This window comes from Kogia breviceps, chromosome 10, assembly GCF_026419965.1.
Source record: "Kogia breviceps isolate mKogBre1 chromosome 10, mKogBre1 haplotype 1, whole genome shotgun sequence".
Classification (NCBI taxonomy): Eukaryota; Metazoa; Chordata; class Mammalia; order Artiodactyla; family Physeteridae; genus Kogia; species Kogia breviceps.
In genome coordinates this window covers 45,577,217-45,592,597 of record NC_081319.1, presented here as the reverse complement: position 1 = coordinate 45,592,597, position 15,381 = coordinate 45,577,217, and the positions used below count along the sequence as shown (strand labels likewise).

The following is a 15,381-nucleotide window of genomic DNA, read 5'->3' as shown; positions in this document are numbered from 1 at the left end:
CTTGGTGGCATGTTGGGGCAGGTGCTATCAACAGTTTTATCATGAGAGGTAATCTTTTGCATTTCTCTGTGTGTAGACTGGTGATGTACATCGAGAGAGACAGCAGAAAGACCACTCCAGGCAAGGAACAGCAAAGCGGCAATGAGTACCTGTCCCAATGCCTGGACCTGCTCATCTGTCACATTGTGCAGGAACTGCCACGAATCCTGGGTAAATTGGAGTCTCGTCCTTAGGCCCCTTGCTGCTTACCTTTCTGTGACTTGGCATTTAGGCATCCCTTCTTTTTTTGTTCTTGCCTGTCTGTTTTTTGCAGGCGAGCGCAATGACACTTTTTCTTGAGTGTGTAGTTTCAAAATTTGAATGTGCCTTATCTGTTTTCATACTTATTTTGTATCAGTGACATGAATGAGGCAATGAACAGGCTAACGGTTACATTGAGTGTCATCCAGCAGTTTTGGAAAATAGAAGGAAAGCATTTTAATTGGTTAAAATTGGACTTAGGCTGTCATTTTAGGTAACTTTTCTCAAGATTTCTCTCTGCATAATTCTGAAGAAAAGCTTTTTCCTTCAGGTTATAGCCACAAATTTATTTTTTGTTAAAAAAATTTAAAATGCATAGGCATTAACATTTAATATTAAAGAATTTTGATATTAAAGTTCAAAGTTTGAAAATTTCTTTGGTCTGAAAAAAAGATGGAAGTAATAGTGATTTGCAAAAGATGTTTATTACAGCTAACAAAATTGGTTATTCCACTGTTACTTACAGACATGAAAATAATCTGAGGAATGCGTACGTTTAGTTTAAATCTCATTCCATGCTTTTCCAGCAGATGTAGCTATAAACCAGAAATGTTTAAAATGTTAAATTTGACCCAACCCATTATGGTAAAGGATATTTAGACACAGAAATTCAGAATATTAAATCAAAGTAATGAAAATATCTTCATGGCTGATTTGACAGTAACTTTTTGCTCCTTACTAATACTGTGGGAGATTTTTGCCTGTTAATGACTGAAAACAGAGCATTTCAAAATTTATTTGGATTGTAACCTTTTAAAAATCTGCAAACCAGAGGCCATGAGCTGGTCAGTTGGTAGTTGAGTTTCTTATTACCTGACTCATCCTGTCTTAGGAGATGAGGGATTCAGGTATCCAATAAACAAGTTTTATTTATTATTGGACTTGCCATCCAATGAGAAGTATTAGGAATTGATATCTTATTACTACCATTCTGTTCTATTATTAAAAAATTCTGATCTATAATCTGTTCACTTGTAATTTTTTAATAACTTTTTCCTGTTTACAAAAGTAATGAGTGCTCATGGTTGAAATTTGGAAAGTGCAAAAAAAAAAAAAAAGAAAAAAATCATTTCTATTTTAAATTTCTAGGTGAGAGATCAATTTTATATCCATCCTGACCCCAGAGGTCACAACTTTCTGTTGTAATGTCAAGAGTTGTGAACAAAACAATGCAGCTTCTACCCACTTCTTTTATTTGGGGATTAATTGCCTCACTCAGCAATCCCATTAGTGTTCAACCCACAACCAGTGGTCCCTACGTATCTGTGGTCTCTAACCTCATGTGTACTCCGGGGTGTGCTTTGCAGGTGACATTCTGAACGCCTTGGCTAACGTTTCTGGTCGTAAACACCCATCCACAGTTCAAGCGAAGCAGCTGAAGATGTGTCTCCCCCTTATGCCTATAGTGCTTCACCTCGTAACATCTCAGGTATCATCCTGTTTGGAAAAAAAATGTGTATAAATGTGACTCCCTTCTTTGTAAACTGGAGCTGAGAAACATCAACTCAGACAAAACATTTTCATTTTTCTTTTGTACATGGCTTTCGGGATTTAATCTGTGGAAACTTTCATCACACAGGTATTTCGACCTCAAGTTGTAACGGAAGAGTTCCTTTTCAGTTACGGAACTATTCTTGTGAGTAATGCTGAGTTCTTCACGTTCCTAATAAAAATGTGGCTGTCTTTACTGTTGGTGGGATTTGGTGTCAGAATGAGGTGATTTTAAAATCTTGGTGGTATTTATTTGTCTCGAGGGAAGTGACCTTATCTGTTGACTGTAAGAAAATTTGACATTTGGAGGAAAAATATATTCTCTCCTGATAATGCGCTTTGTTCAGAGACAGACCCAAGTAGCGTAAATAAGTCCATAGAAAACATTTTCATAGATTTTGATATTAAACATCATGAAAACATTTAAAATAATAAATTTAAAAAAATTTATATATTTATATTTAAAGTGTGCACTTTGATACACTTTGATATGTGCACCTCTACATTTATAGCACCACTGTTTACAACAACCAGGACATAGAAACAACCTAAATGTCCATGGACAGAAGAATGGATAAATAAGATGTGGTACATATATACAATGGACTGTTACTCAGCCATAAAAAAGAATGAAATAATGCTATATGCAGCAACAGGGATGGACCTAGAGAGATTATCATATTAAGCAAAGTCAGTCAGACAGACAAATATCATATGATATTGCATATATGTGGAATCTAAAAAAAAGATACAAATGAACTTATTTACAAAACAGAAACAGAATCTCAGACATAGAAAACAAATTTATAGTTACCGAAGGGGAAGGTTGGGGAGGGATAAGTCGGGAGTTTGGGATTAAATATACACACTAATATTTAGAAAATAGATAACCAGAAAGGGCCTACTGTATAGCACAGGGAACTGTATTCAGTATCTTATAATAACCTATAATGGAAAAGAATCTGAAAGAGAACAGATTTATACATATATAAAAAATGGAATTCTGGGAATATAGTATCATCATTTACTTTGGCTAACATTGTTGAGTTTTGTGCAGTATCTCATTTTGTGATGGTATTTCTCTAACTTGAGCTCAATATTGTTTTTTTTTTTTGAGCTCAATTTAACCTTGCCTTTAATTTTGTTGAGATGAGTAACAATGAAAAACAAATCATCATATTATCTTTCACTTTGATTTTTACTCACAAAAAATAGTCTCTTTGTTCAAGTTGTGGCTCGTGAATTATGTTATCTTTTTCCCTCGCCTGGAATAGTTACAGTATGTACTGTTGATAAAATGGGGACCTGTACAAAGGGAAGACTAAGACATTGGTCACACAGCATCTTCAGTCTTACTTTGATAATAATAAACAGTGAACGGAGATTTTCAAAATGCCATGTCATGTACGTTTCTAGTTAAAATGAAGTAAACATCTCAATTTTACTGCTTGTTGGGAATAAAAAAAAAATGATTGCCACCCACAAGTGAGAATATAGTTTTCTAGAAGAGTCATCATACGGTGAAGTATGATGTTTTGAAGTATGAATGTTGAGTAGAGAGGTCACTGATTTTTGTAATCAGTGTGTTTAGTCAGTGCAGTACGGGTCCTTTTGTACTCATTTTCAAAGTGTTACCATCCTTGAGTCCTGAATTCTACAAAGCACATAATTTTCCTAGTACATTCATGAATTTGAAAATTATTAGAATTTTGTCTGCCGCCTCCTTTAATTTGCTTTTTAATCGTTTTAAAGGACAAAGTGGGCATCATTTTTAGCAGAACTGTAATTCTGTATTTGTGACTCCATTGCACTAACATATTGATGCCTGAAAATAGTAATTTTGCCCTTGTAGCCCACCTTGGAATATTTTGGCAGAGTGATTGTTTGGGACAGATATAATTGTGTTCATTCACTTATTTTTTCTCATGTGTAGTACTTTTCTGTGCCTACATTAACTGAGTACAGTTTCGGTTTTCAAGAAACTACCAAGTGTCTCCAATATAAAAGTATTTGTGGACTTTCAGGAATTACAGATATGTCTCTTAGGGAGACATCATCTGCTCCATGTAACTCATTGGCTTCCACTGAGAAAGGGCCTCCTCATCTTCTCCCAGGAGCGGGTGTACCCTTTGAAGGTTGGGGGCGTTCTGTAGGGCTCTGTATGGGTTTTCTTAACAAAAGCACTTTCAGGGGATGGAAAAATAACTTGCCTAGTTCAAAGGTAATTGTGATACTGAAGATTTTTTAGCAGTCTTTTCCCTGATAATGTCGCTCAGGTATTGGGAGTTTATACACATAATGAAAAAGGTCTTTTGGCTCTCTTTGGACCCTTTTCCTGGTTTGAGTCATGGCCAGTCCCAGAAATCTTTTGTTATTTTTCTTACCTCATCGGTTATTTGGCCTTAGCTGTGTGTTCATGTTTCTTTACTCGGTGTTGATGGCACCGATGAGACACTAGTCCAGGGAGAATAGTATTGGCTAAAATCAAGGACCTGGATTTAGTTACACACCCAGCTCTAGTGTATGTTATGATGAACCGTTGAGAGTTAGATGTTGCTTCTGTGAGTTGATTCACAGTCTACCCAGAAGATGCCACAAATATTGTTGAAGTCACAGTGCTCCACTGGTGCCAGAGGCATAGGCAACTCCCCGGCAGCCTACAGCCCCTTAGAAGTTCATGGTGTAGATTTGCACAGTAAAGCCTCTTGAGTTTTCTGCTTTAAAAGAATTACTTTACATTTTGCATAGGCAAGGCTTTCCTGAAGTTGTTAGAGAGGTTTTGGGTTTGTTTGTTTGTTTTTTTTTGGGGGGGTGGTGGGAAGGCTGCACAATTATAAATGTGTGCAGGCCAGTGTGCAGAATGGCTTTGTGGAACTGGCCAGAGCGCAGTGCTTCTCCTGTCCTGGTGGCCTGAGGGACCAGACCATTCATGTGTATACACTTAGCACTGTGTTGTGAAAGCCCTATTGTTCTACCTGGAGGTAAATACTAGTTTTAGTGTTTCTCAAAATATGCCTGGTTGAGTAGCTACTGTATTATGGCAGGCCTATTGTCCTTTTATATTTAAAAAAATGCACCTTAATTTGAGGTATTCAAGCTTGGTCCACCTTTAGTAGCTGTATACTTGCACTTCTGCTGAAGGAGCTCTCCAGGAACTGCTGGCCTGCCTCAGGTGGTGTGGGGACAACAGTCAGGGTTGGTATGATCTCCCCTCATTGGAAGGGTCCTGAAGGCACAGGCTGGAGGGGGCATTGGAATTGTGCTTCCCATTGGCTTCAGTTTTCCTACTGGCACCAGGCATGGTTTACCTGTTAACCCATAGACATCTTTTATCTTTTTCGTAGAAAAATTCAGGGTACTTCTTATATGGAGGCATGAGTAGAGGAATTAACTTTTTGTAAACACTACTTCTTCCCCAAGTAAAATGAAGTTTTGATCTCCTTATGTTTTAAAGAGGCAAGTGCTTGGAAGCAATTTAACAGGGCACTTTTAAACCATTATTAAGCTTTCAAAGGGTCCAGGCCAAAGAGGACTACATAGCTGATAATTTCTATTTTCACTTCTTATTGGCAGAAGCAATGTGCCATTGTATCTGCCTCCCTCTCCAGTTAAAAAAAAAAAAATAAAGTACCTAGGGATACTTTTAGCAGTGAAGCATCTGGGGAAGTGCTATGAGGAAGTTCCACGGTTAATTTCACCATAGTTCTTTTGAGCCTCCATTGAATTGGGCTGAGAAACAGGAAGTAATGACATGAAGGAAATCTGTTTGACAACTCATGATGTGTATTATCCGGATGTTCACTGTGTTTCTTGTGTCCTTCTGAAAGTGCTCTTGATTAATGAGCTGAGGAAGAGGACTTTGTTCTTAAGTTCTGGCCTCATCAGTTTATAAAAGTACAGTGGTTGTGTGGTGGTTACAGTTTTCTACAAAAAGACATCAAAATTCAAATTTTCAAATGAAAGAAATGATAAAATTATTGTGATTTTTCACATAAGAATATAATTACAATCTCTGTCATTGATAAATCTTCACTCATACTGGGCATTGGGATGATTATTAAAAGACATACTCCTGCCCTCTGCAGATTTTTATTTATTTAATTTTATTTTATTTTCTGGCTGCACTGTGCAGCTTGTGGGTTCTTAGTTCCCTGACCAGGGAACCCCTGCAGTGGAAGCTCTGAGTCCTAACCACTGGCCTGCCAGAGAATTCCCTGCAGATTTTTATTTTAAGTGAATGTTGTTTTGTTGATAGATTGTGACTTCACTCGTAGCAGATAAAGCAGAGAGAGTGTACTCTTGTATTTTAAAAAATATACTATATAATTATTTTTTTAAAACATCTTTATTGGCATATAATTGCTTTACAGTGGTGTTAGTTTCTGCTGACTATATACTTCTTCATTGACACACGAATGTTCTTGTTGTAAGGTTTTTTCCTTTCTTTTCCTTTTTTCTTTTCTTTTCTTTCTTTCTTTTTTTTTTTTAATACAGACCCCGAATTGATATACCCACCTTGCTTTGAGAGCTTATTCTCAGCTTCTCTGAAGTACTGAATAGTAATGCAGGGCACTGGTCTGCCCTGGAGGCACAGCTTTCCCTTTTTCTCTCTAGATAGGGCCATTTTTTTGCCCCAAAGTAAGTGCCCATCCTATTTGTTCCCCTGCTAAACTCCCAGCTTTGAAGCTCACACCCTTAGAAGATGCCCCATGTACTGTGGTCATCTACAGATTTTTCTGGGTCATTGCTTCTCGCTCAAAGTCTTTTAGCACTGGGCTCACTGTCATTCTTAGAGAATCGGGTATCCCTAGGGAGGATCCTTCCAACACCTCAGCCTCTCAGCTCCTCGACCACCTCTCTCCGCATGAGCTTGTCTTTCCCTCCCTCAGCGACCTCCGCGCATGGCCTCATATTCAGCGTCACTGCTCTCTGGCTCCCACACCTAATTTTCAGCTCTCTAGCCCTGCTCCCCATCTCCAACAGCCTTTTAATTCCTCTGAGACTTTAATTAGCCTTTTACCACTTTGCACTCACCATCCTGCCCTCCCTGGGCCCAGTGACTTTTCTCTTTAATCCGCTTAGAGTCCCTGGTTCAACCCCCTATCCCTGCTACACACACCCGTAATCCCTTTCCTGTCTCTTCCTCCGTTGTCCTCCTCTGGCAAACCCAAGTCCTCGTTCAGTTTAATTCTCTACCTACCCCACCCCTGCTTTGAGTGACTAAATATGGCTAGAGGAAAACACGATGAAAATAGCTGGTCTCACTTTAAATTCACGACTGCTCATCTCAAACAAGCCCTCTTTGCAGACTGGGACATCTAGTTCCTTTTCCTAATTTATACACCTTCACGCTCACCTAGATGACTGTTCATACGTTCCTTCCTCTCCTTGAATCTGCAATGCCTCCTGCCCTGTCCTCACTCTCACCTGATTAATTCCTTTTACACTGAGAATGAAGAAGAAGAAATAGATCCAAAGAGATTTAAATTGGTAAATCAATGAAACATTCAGTAGGGATTTTTTTATTAATTAAACTGGGGAAGTATAAGGAAGAAAATAAATTGAAAGAACCCTATAGTTTCACCATCTAGAAAATCCTTGTCGCTGTTAAAACAGAAAAAAAATTAATGCATGTGCATAGCTAGAAAATTCCAACAGTGCAGAAAAGCACAAAATGAATAGTGAAAGCATACCTCCTGGGCCAGTAGTCCTCCCCAAAGGGAGCCTCTGTGACTGGTTCCTGTGATTTCTTCCTCGAAAATTTTTGTTCACATCTATGTTTGTACATTATCTATATATTCTTTAAAAAATTATATAGAAAGATCATACTATAAACAGTGTTCTCCCTCTTCTTTCTTTACTTAAGTAACCTATAGACATTTAAGTAGATTTATTGAAGTCAAAAGACATCTTTTTATGAACTCTTTTCAACATCAAATCCATATTTATTCAGCAAAAGTTATGTGCCCATGTTGAAATTTTATGAAATTATTTCAGCCAAATTATTATGAAAAGCTTACAGTGCCTCTTTTTATTATTTATTCTGTTATTTCATTGTTAGTCTTTTTTGTTTTAGTTATAGACTGAAAAAAATTCAAGCATGTATAAAATATATGCTTATTAAATAAAATGTAGAAAATTATAGTGATATTGGAAGAAAAAATCACCTATAACTATCAATGGTTAACAACCATTGTTAACATATTATTGTTTACTTAGTGTTTTCAATTCATGTATATGCATTTGTGTGTAGAAATCTATGTATGTATGTGTAAGATATGTATGACTTATACCAATACATGTGGTTGAAACTATGTTGTGTGTATATAGATTTGTATTCTTTTTTCCATTTAACATTGTATCATAACTATTTTCCTGTATCTTAAATTTTTTTTAACATTTTAATGGCTACATACTGTCCCATCTGTATGAACTGTATACAGTTTGATATCATTTCAGTAAAGTTTAAAAATACTTAAACAAAGAATATAGTATTTAGAGACACATGTATATGTGGTAAAACTTCAGAAATGCTGAGGAAATGATAAATTCATGACAGTGGTTATCTCTGGAGGAATGACAGGCAGGTGGGATGTGGGAAGCTCATGCAAAGAATTGGGAATATCTTAGTTCCTAACTTGAATGGTAGCTTTAAGAGTCTTTATTCTTTATAACATAAAATCTATAATATATCTTCTTTTGTGTATGTTATATATAGTCTTTAAAAAAAATTTTGAATTTTATTTAATTTATTTTTTATACAGCAGGTTCTTATTAGTCATCCATTTTATACACATCAGCATATACATGTCAATCCTAATCTCCCAGTTCATCACACCGCCACCCTCACCCCACACTGCTTTCCCCCCTTAGTGTCCATACGTTTGTTCTCTATATCTATGTTTCAGTTTCTGCACTGCAAAACAGTTCATCTGTTTTCATCATTTTTCTAGGTTCCACATACATGCGTTAATATAAAATATTTGTTTTTCTCTTTCTGACTTACTTCACTCTGTATGATAGTCTCTAGATCCATCGATGTCTCAACAGATGACTCAATTTCATTCCTTTTTGTGGCTGAGTAATATTCCATTGTATATATGTACCACATCTTCTTTATCCATTCGTCTGTCGATGGGCATTTAGGTTGCTTCCATGACCTGGCTATTGTAAATAGTGCTGCAATGAACATTGGGGTGCATGTGTCTTTTTGAATTATGGTTTTCTCTGGGTATATGCCCAGTAGTGGGATTGCTGGATCATATGGTAATTCTGTTTTTAGTTTTTTAAGGAACCTCAATACTGTTCTCCATAGTGGCTGTATCAATTTACATGCCCACCAGCAATGCAAGAGGGTTCTCTTTTCTCCACATCCTCTCCAGCATTTGTTGTTTGTAGATTTTCTGATGATGCCCATTGTAACTAGTGTGAGGTGATACCTCATTGTACTTTTGATTTGCATTTCTCTAATAATTAGTGATGTTGAGCAACTTTTCTTGTGCTTCTTGGCCATCTGTATGGCTTCTTTGGAGAAATGTCTGTTTAGGTCTTCTGCCCATTTTTGGATTGCGTTGTTTGTTTTTTTAATATTGAGCTGCATGAGCTGTTTATATATTTCGGAGATTAATCCTTTGTCCATTGATTTGTTTGCAAATATTTTCTCCCATTCTGAGGGTTGTCTTTTCGTCTTGTTTATGGTTTCCTTTGCTGTGCAAAAGCTTTGAAGTTTCATTAGGTCCCATTTGTTTTTATTTCCATTACTCTAGGTGGTGGATCAAAAAACGTCTTGCTGTGATTTATGTCAAAGACTGTTCTTATGTTTTCCTCTAAGAGTTTTATAGTGTCTGGTCTTACATTTAGGTCTCGAATCCATTTTGAGTTAATTTTTGTGTATGGTGTTAGGGAGTGTTCTAATTTCATTCTTTTACATGTAGCTGTCCAGTTTTTCCAGCACCACTTATTAAAGAGACTGTCTTTTCTCCATTGTATATCCTTGCCTCCTTTGTCATGGATTAGTTGACCATAGGTGCGTTGGTTTATGGTTGGGCTTTCTTTCTGGTTCCATTGATCTATATTTCTCTTTTTGTGCCAGCACCATATTGTCTTGATTACTGTAGCTTTGTAGTATAGTCTGAAGTCAGGGAGTCTGATTCCTCCAGCTCTGTTTTTTTCCCTCAAGACTGCTTTGGCTATTCAGGGTCTTTTATGTCTCCATACAAATTTTAAGATTTTTTGTTCTAGTTCTGTAAAAAATGCCATTGGTAATTTGATGGGGATTGCATTGAATCTGTAGATTGTTTTTGGTAGTATAGTCATTTTCACAATATTGATTCTTCCAATGCAAGAACATGGTATATCTCTCCATCTCTTCGTATCATCTTTAAATTCTTTCATCAGTGTCTTATAGTTTTCTGCATACAGGTCTTTTGTCTCCCTAGGTAGGTTTATTCCTAGGTATTTTATTCTTTTTGTTGCATTGGTAAGTGGGAGTGTTTCCTTAATTTCTCTTTCAGATTTTTCATCATTAGTGTATGGGAATGCAAGCGTTTTCTGTGCATTAATTTTGTATCCTACTACTTTACCAAATTCATTGATTAGCTCTGGTAGTTTTCTGGTGGCATCTTTAGGATTCTCTGTGTATAGTACCATGTCATCTGCAAACAATGACAGTTTTACTTCTTCTTTTCCAATTTGTATTCCTTTTATTTCTTTTTCTTCTCTGATTGCCATGGCTAGGACTTTGAAAACTATGTTGAATAATAGTGGTGAGAGTGGACACCCTTGTGTTGTTCCTGATCTTAGAGGAAATGCTTTCAGTTTTTCAACATTGAGAATAATGTTTGCTGTGGGTTTGTTGTATATGGCCTTTATTATGTTAAGGTAGGTTCCCTCTATGCCCACTTTCTGGAGTTTTTATCATAAATGGGTGTTGAATTTTGTCAAAAGCTTTTTCTGCATCTATTGAGATGATCATATTGTTTTTGTTCTTCAGTTTGTTAATATGGTGTATCACATTGTTTGATTTGCGTATATTGAAGAATCCTTGGATCCCTGAGATAAATCCCACTTGATCATGGTGTATGGTCGTTTTAATGTGTTGTTGGATTCTGTTTGCTAGTATTTTGTTGAGGATTTTTGCATCTATGTTCATCAGTGATATTGGTCTGTAATTTTCTTTTTTTGTAGTATTTTTGTCTGGTTTTGGTATAAGGGTGATGGTGGCCTCATAGAATGAGTTTGAGAGTGTTCCTTCCTCTGCAGTTTTTTGGAAGAGTTTGAGAAGGATGGGTGTTAGCTCTTCGCTCAATGTTTGATAGAAATCACCTGTGAAGCCATCTGGTCCTGGGCTTTTGTTTGTTGGAAGATTTTGAATCACAGTTTCAATTTCATTGCTTGAGCCTGGTCTGTTCATATTTTCTATTTCTTCCTGGTTCAGTCTTGCAAGGTTATACCTTTCTATGCATTTGTCCATTTCTTCCAGGTTGTCCATTTTAGTGGCATAGAGTTGCTTGTAGTAGTCTCTTAGGATGCTCTGTATTTCTGCAGTGTCTGTTTTAACTTCTCCTTTTTATTTTTAGTTTTATTGATTTGAGCCCTCTCCCTCTTTTTTTGAGGAGTCTGGCTAATGGTTTATCGATTTTGTTTATCTTCTCAAAGAACCAGCTTTTAGTTTTATTGATCTTTGCTATTGTTTTCTTTTGTTCTATTTCATTTATTTCTGATCTAATCTTTATGGTTTCTTTTCTTCTGCTAACTTTCGGTTTTTGTTTGTTCTTCTTTCTCTAGCTCCTTTAGGTGTAAGGTTAGGTTGTTTATTTGAGATTTTTCTTGTTTCTTGAGGTAGGCTTGCATAGCTATAAACTTCCCTCTTAGAACTGCTTTTGCTGCATCCCATAGGTTTTGGATTGTCGTGTTTTCATTGTCATTTGTCTCTAGGTATTTTTTGATTTCCTCTTTGATTTCTTCAGTGATCTCTTGGTTATTTAGTAATGTATTATTTAGCCTCCGTTTGTTTGTGTTTTTTACATTTTTTTCCCTGTAATTCATGTCTAATCCCATAACGTTGTGGTCAGACAAGATGCTTGATATGATTTCATTTTCTTAAATTTACTGAGGCTTGATTTGTCACCCAAGATGTGATCTATCCTGGAGAATGTTCCATGCACACTTGAGAAGAAAGTGTAATCTGATGTTTTTGGATGGAATGTCCTATAAATATCAGTTAAATCTATCTGGTCTGTTGTGTCATTTAAAGCTTCTCTTTCCTTGTTTATTTTCATTTTGGATGATCTGTCCATTGGTGTAAGTGAGGTGTTAAAGTCCCGCACTATTATTGTGTTACTGTCGAGTTCCTCTTTTATAGCTGTTAGCAGTTGCCTTATGTATTGAGGTGCTCCTATGTTGGGTGCATATATATTTATAATTGTTATATCTTTTTCTTGGATTGATCCCTTGATCATTATGTAGTGTCCTTCCTTGTCTCTTGTAACATTCTTTATTTTAAGGTCTATTTTATCTTATATGAGCATTGCTACTGCAGCTTTCTTTTGATTTTCATTTGCATGGAATATCTTTTTCCATCCCCTCTGTCCCTAGGTCTGAAGTGGGTCTCTTGTAGCCAGCATATATATGGGTCTTGTTTTTTTTATCCATTCATTGAGTTTGTGTCTTTTGGCTGGAGCATTTAATCCATTGACATTTAAGGTACTTATTGATATGTATATTCCTCTGACCGTTTTCTTAATTGTTTGGGGTTTGTTTTTTAGGTCCTTTTCTTCTCTTGTGTTTCCCACTTAGAGAAGTTCCTTTTGTTGTAGAGCATTTGTTGTAGAGCTGGTTTGGTGGTTCTGAATTCTCTTAGCTTTTGCTTGTCTGTAAAGCTTTTGATTTCTCCATCAAATCTGAATGAGATCCTTGCTGGGTGGAGTAATCTTGGTTGTAGGTTCTTCCCTTTTATTACTTTAAGTATATCATGCCACTCCCTTCTGGCTTGTAGAGTTTCTGCTGAGAAATCAGCTGTTAACCTTATGTGAGTTCCCTTGTATGTTATTTGTCATTTTCCCCTTGCTCCTTTCAATAATTTTTCTTTGTCTTTAATTTTTGCCAGTTTGATTACTATGTGTCTTGGTGTGTTTCTCCTTGGGTTTATCCTGTATGGGACTCTGTGCGCTCCGTGGACTTGGATGGCTATTTCCTTTCCCATGTTAGCGAAGTTTTTTACTATAATCTCTTCAAATATTTTCTCGGGTCCTTTCTCTCTCTCTTCTCCTCTGGGACCCCTATAATGCGAATGTTGTTGCATATAACGTTGTCCCAGAGGTCTCTTAGGCTGTCTTCATTTCTTTTTATTCTTTTTTCTTTATTCTGTTTTGCAGCAGTGAATTCCACCTTTCTGTCTTCTAGGTCACTTATCCATTCTTCTGCCTCAGTTATTCTGCTCTTGATTTCTTCTAGTGTAGTTTTCATTTCAGTTATTGTATTGTTCATCTCTGTTTGTTTGTTCTTTAATTCTTCTAGGTCTTTGTTAAACATTTCTTGCATCTTGTTGATCTTTGCCTCCATTCTTTTAACAAGGTCCTGGATCATCTTCACTATCATTATTCTGAATTCTTTTTCTGGAAGGTTACCTATCTCCACTTCATTTAGTTGTTTTTCTGGGGTCTTATTTTGTTCCTTCATTTGGTACATAGCCCTCTGCCTTCTCGTCCTGTCTGTCTTTTTCTGAATTTGGTTTTTGTTCCACAGACTGCAGGATTATAGTTCTTCTTGTTTCTGCTGTCTGCCCTCTGGTGGATGAGGCTACCTCTAGCTCATTTTTTTTTTTTTTTTTGCGGTTTGTGGGCCTCTCACTGTTGTGGCCTCTCCCGTTGCAGAGCACAGGCTCCGGATGTGCAGGTTCAATGGCCATGGCTCATGGGCCCAGCCGCTCTGTGGCATGTGGGATCTTCCCGGACTGGGGCACGAACCCGTGTTCCCTGCATCAGCAGGCGGATTCTCAACCACTGTGGCACCAGGGAAGCCCTCTAGCTCATATTTTAAAGGAAACAAACATATATTTCCTAACTGATTGTATGTTTCATATTAAACTGGTAGGAACACTTTAGTGATTGTGATGAATTATTGGAGAGTCAGCATGAACTAGCTTGAGTGTTAAAAACTCCTGGGGGCTCAGTCTAAGGTAGGGCACACGTGTGGTTTTTACCTCCAGAAGCTCCACCCAGTTGTCACATTAAAGATTGGGAAAAAAGTCTCATGTTCTTGACAGTCCAGTTGTTAAGTCTCCGTGCTTCCAATACAGGGGCTGTATGTTTGATCCCTGGTCTGGGAACTTAGATCCCACATGCTACTAGTGTTGGAGGGTCTCCTGCAGAGGTGGGGGATGGCTGTGGCTCACCGTGGGGACAAGGACACTCTATGGTCTTTTATATTTACCAACAATTTTAAGAAAATCTTTGGATTATAGTAAGATCTATTGATATTTTCCACTCCAGGCTAATTGCTGACTTAATTATTTTTTATTCCAAGGCTATTTTATATTTTATTTCCTATTTGTTATCATATCTAAAATATGATATATGTAGTATTTTGTGAGCTAGGGGAGGCACTCAGTTGCAGTGTCTCCGTGCATCACCAGCACAGGTGCTCTACCTGTTATTAGCCAGGATAGTGATGGTTTCATTCACATCATGTTCACGGAGCACCCCTTCTGTTTGGAGCACTCAGTTGGGGTCTGGGAGGTTCACCCCAGGTTGTTCACAGCTGAGATGCTCAGGCCTGCCTCTGAAACATTGTTGGGGGTCATCACACCAGGAGGCATGGGCATGGTTTGTGGGGCACAGTTAAGGGAGTTTGGGTCAGGGTACAAAGTATGTAGGAGGGTCTCAGAACAGTGGTGAATTTTGAAGACGGGCCTTTAATTGCTGCATCTTGGTGCAGTACTGATGCTCAGGGTAGCTAAAGCTTGACCTCCCTTTGAGATGACTGTTACTCCTGATTCAGTGCCATCCTTACTAATGTCCCAGTGTACTGTGTGAGTAAGTGTGGTACATTGGAAATGGTTTATGTGTCAACTGGATTATCCTCACTTTAGCAGGTTTACCTTTCTGTGCTTATATTGCTATTGATTTTATTCTAACATTTAGTTTCACTGGTAGTGATTTGTATATTTAAAAATGATTATAGTTTATAGTGTATATATACTATTCATATGATCATGTTTAAAAACTGATTAGTGTTCATAATATGTATATAGTACTTAATGCTTTCTATGAATTATTTCATTAAGAATGATAGAGTTTTGGGCAAAATGTTACTATTTCTTTAAGGACTGTCATATAAATATTATTTATTTGCAGTTACCATTCATGTGTAGTGTAGAATTATCCAAGTTTAAAACAAATTTTCTAATGACTTTCGTGCATTAACTCATGAGACTTTCTAAAAATATTATCTTTCTGCTTCTGGATAAAGAAATTAATGCCTACTTATCACGTGAAATTTAGAAACTGTAGAAAAATATAATGAGAAGATAAAAATCACTTGATTCCTACTGCCTGGAGTTCATCATGGTGAACATAGGATCATATATTC

General features: G+C 37.0%; 1 protein-coding gene across 4 annotated transcripts in view; it reads left to right on the top strand.

The window, feature by feature from the left end:
• ULK4 (unc-51 like kinase 4) overlaps positions 1–15,381 on the top strand; it is a 559,443-nt gene that overhangs the window by 176,921 nt on the left and 367,141 nt on the right. For all 4 annotated transcript variants that reach the window (XR_010842631.1, XR_010842632.1, XM_059075830.2 and 1 more), the window contains exons 23-25: positions 77–210; positions 1,608–1,729; positions 1,880–1,936. Coding sequence is in view for 2 of the 4 variants with exons in the window: in XM_059075830.2 (XP_058931813.1) it covers positions 77–210; positions 1,608–1,729; positions 1,880–1,936 (313 nt within the window). In the remaining 2 variants the exon portion in view is untranslated. The remainder of the gene's footprint in view (positions 1–76; positions 211–1,607; positions 1,730–1,879; positions 1,937–15,381) is intronic.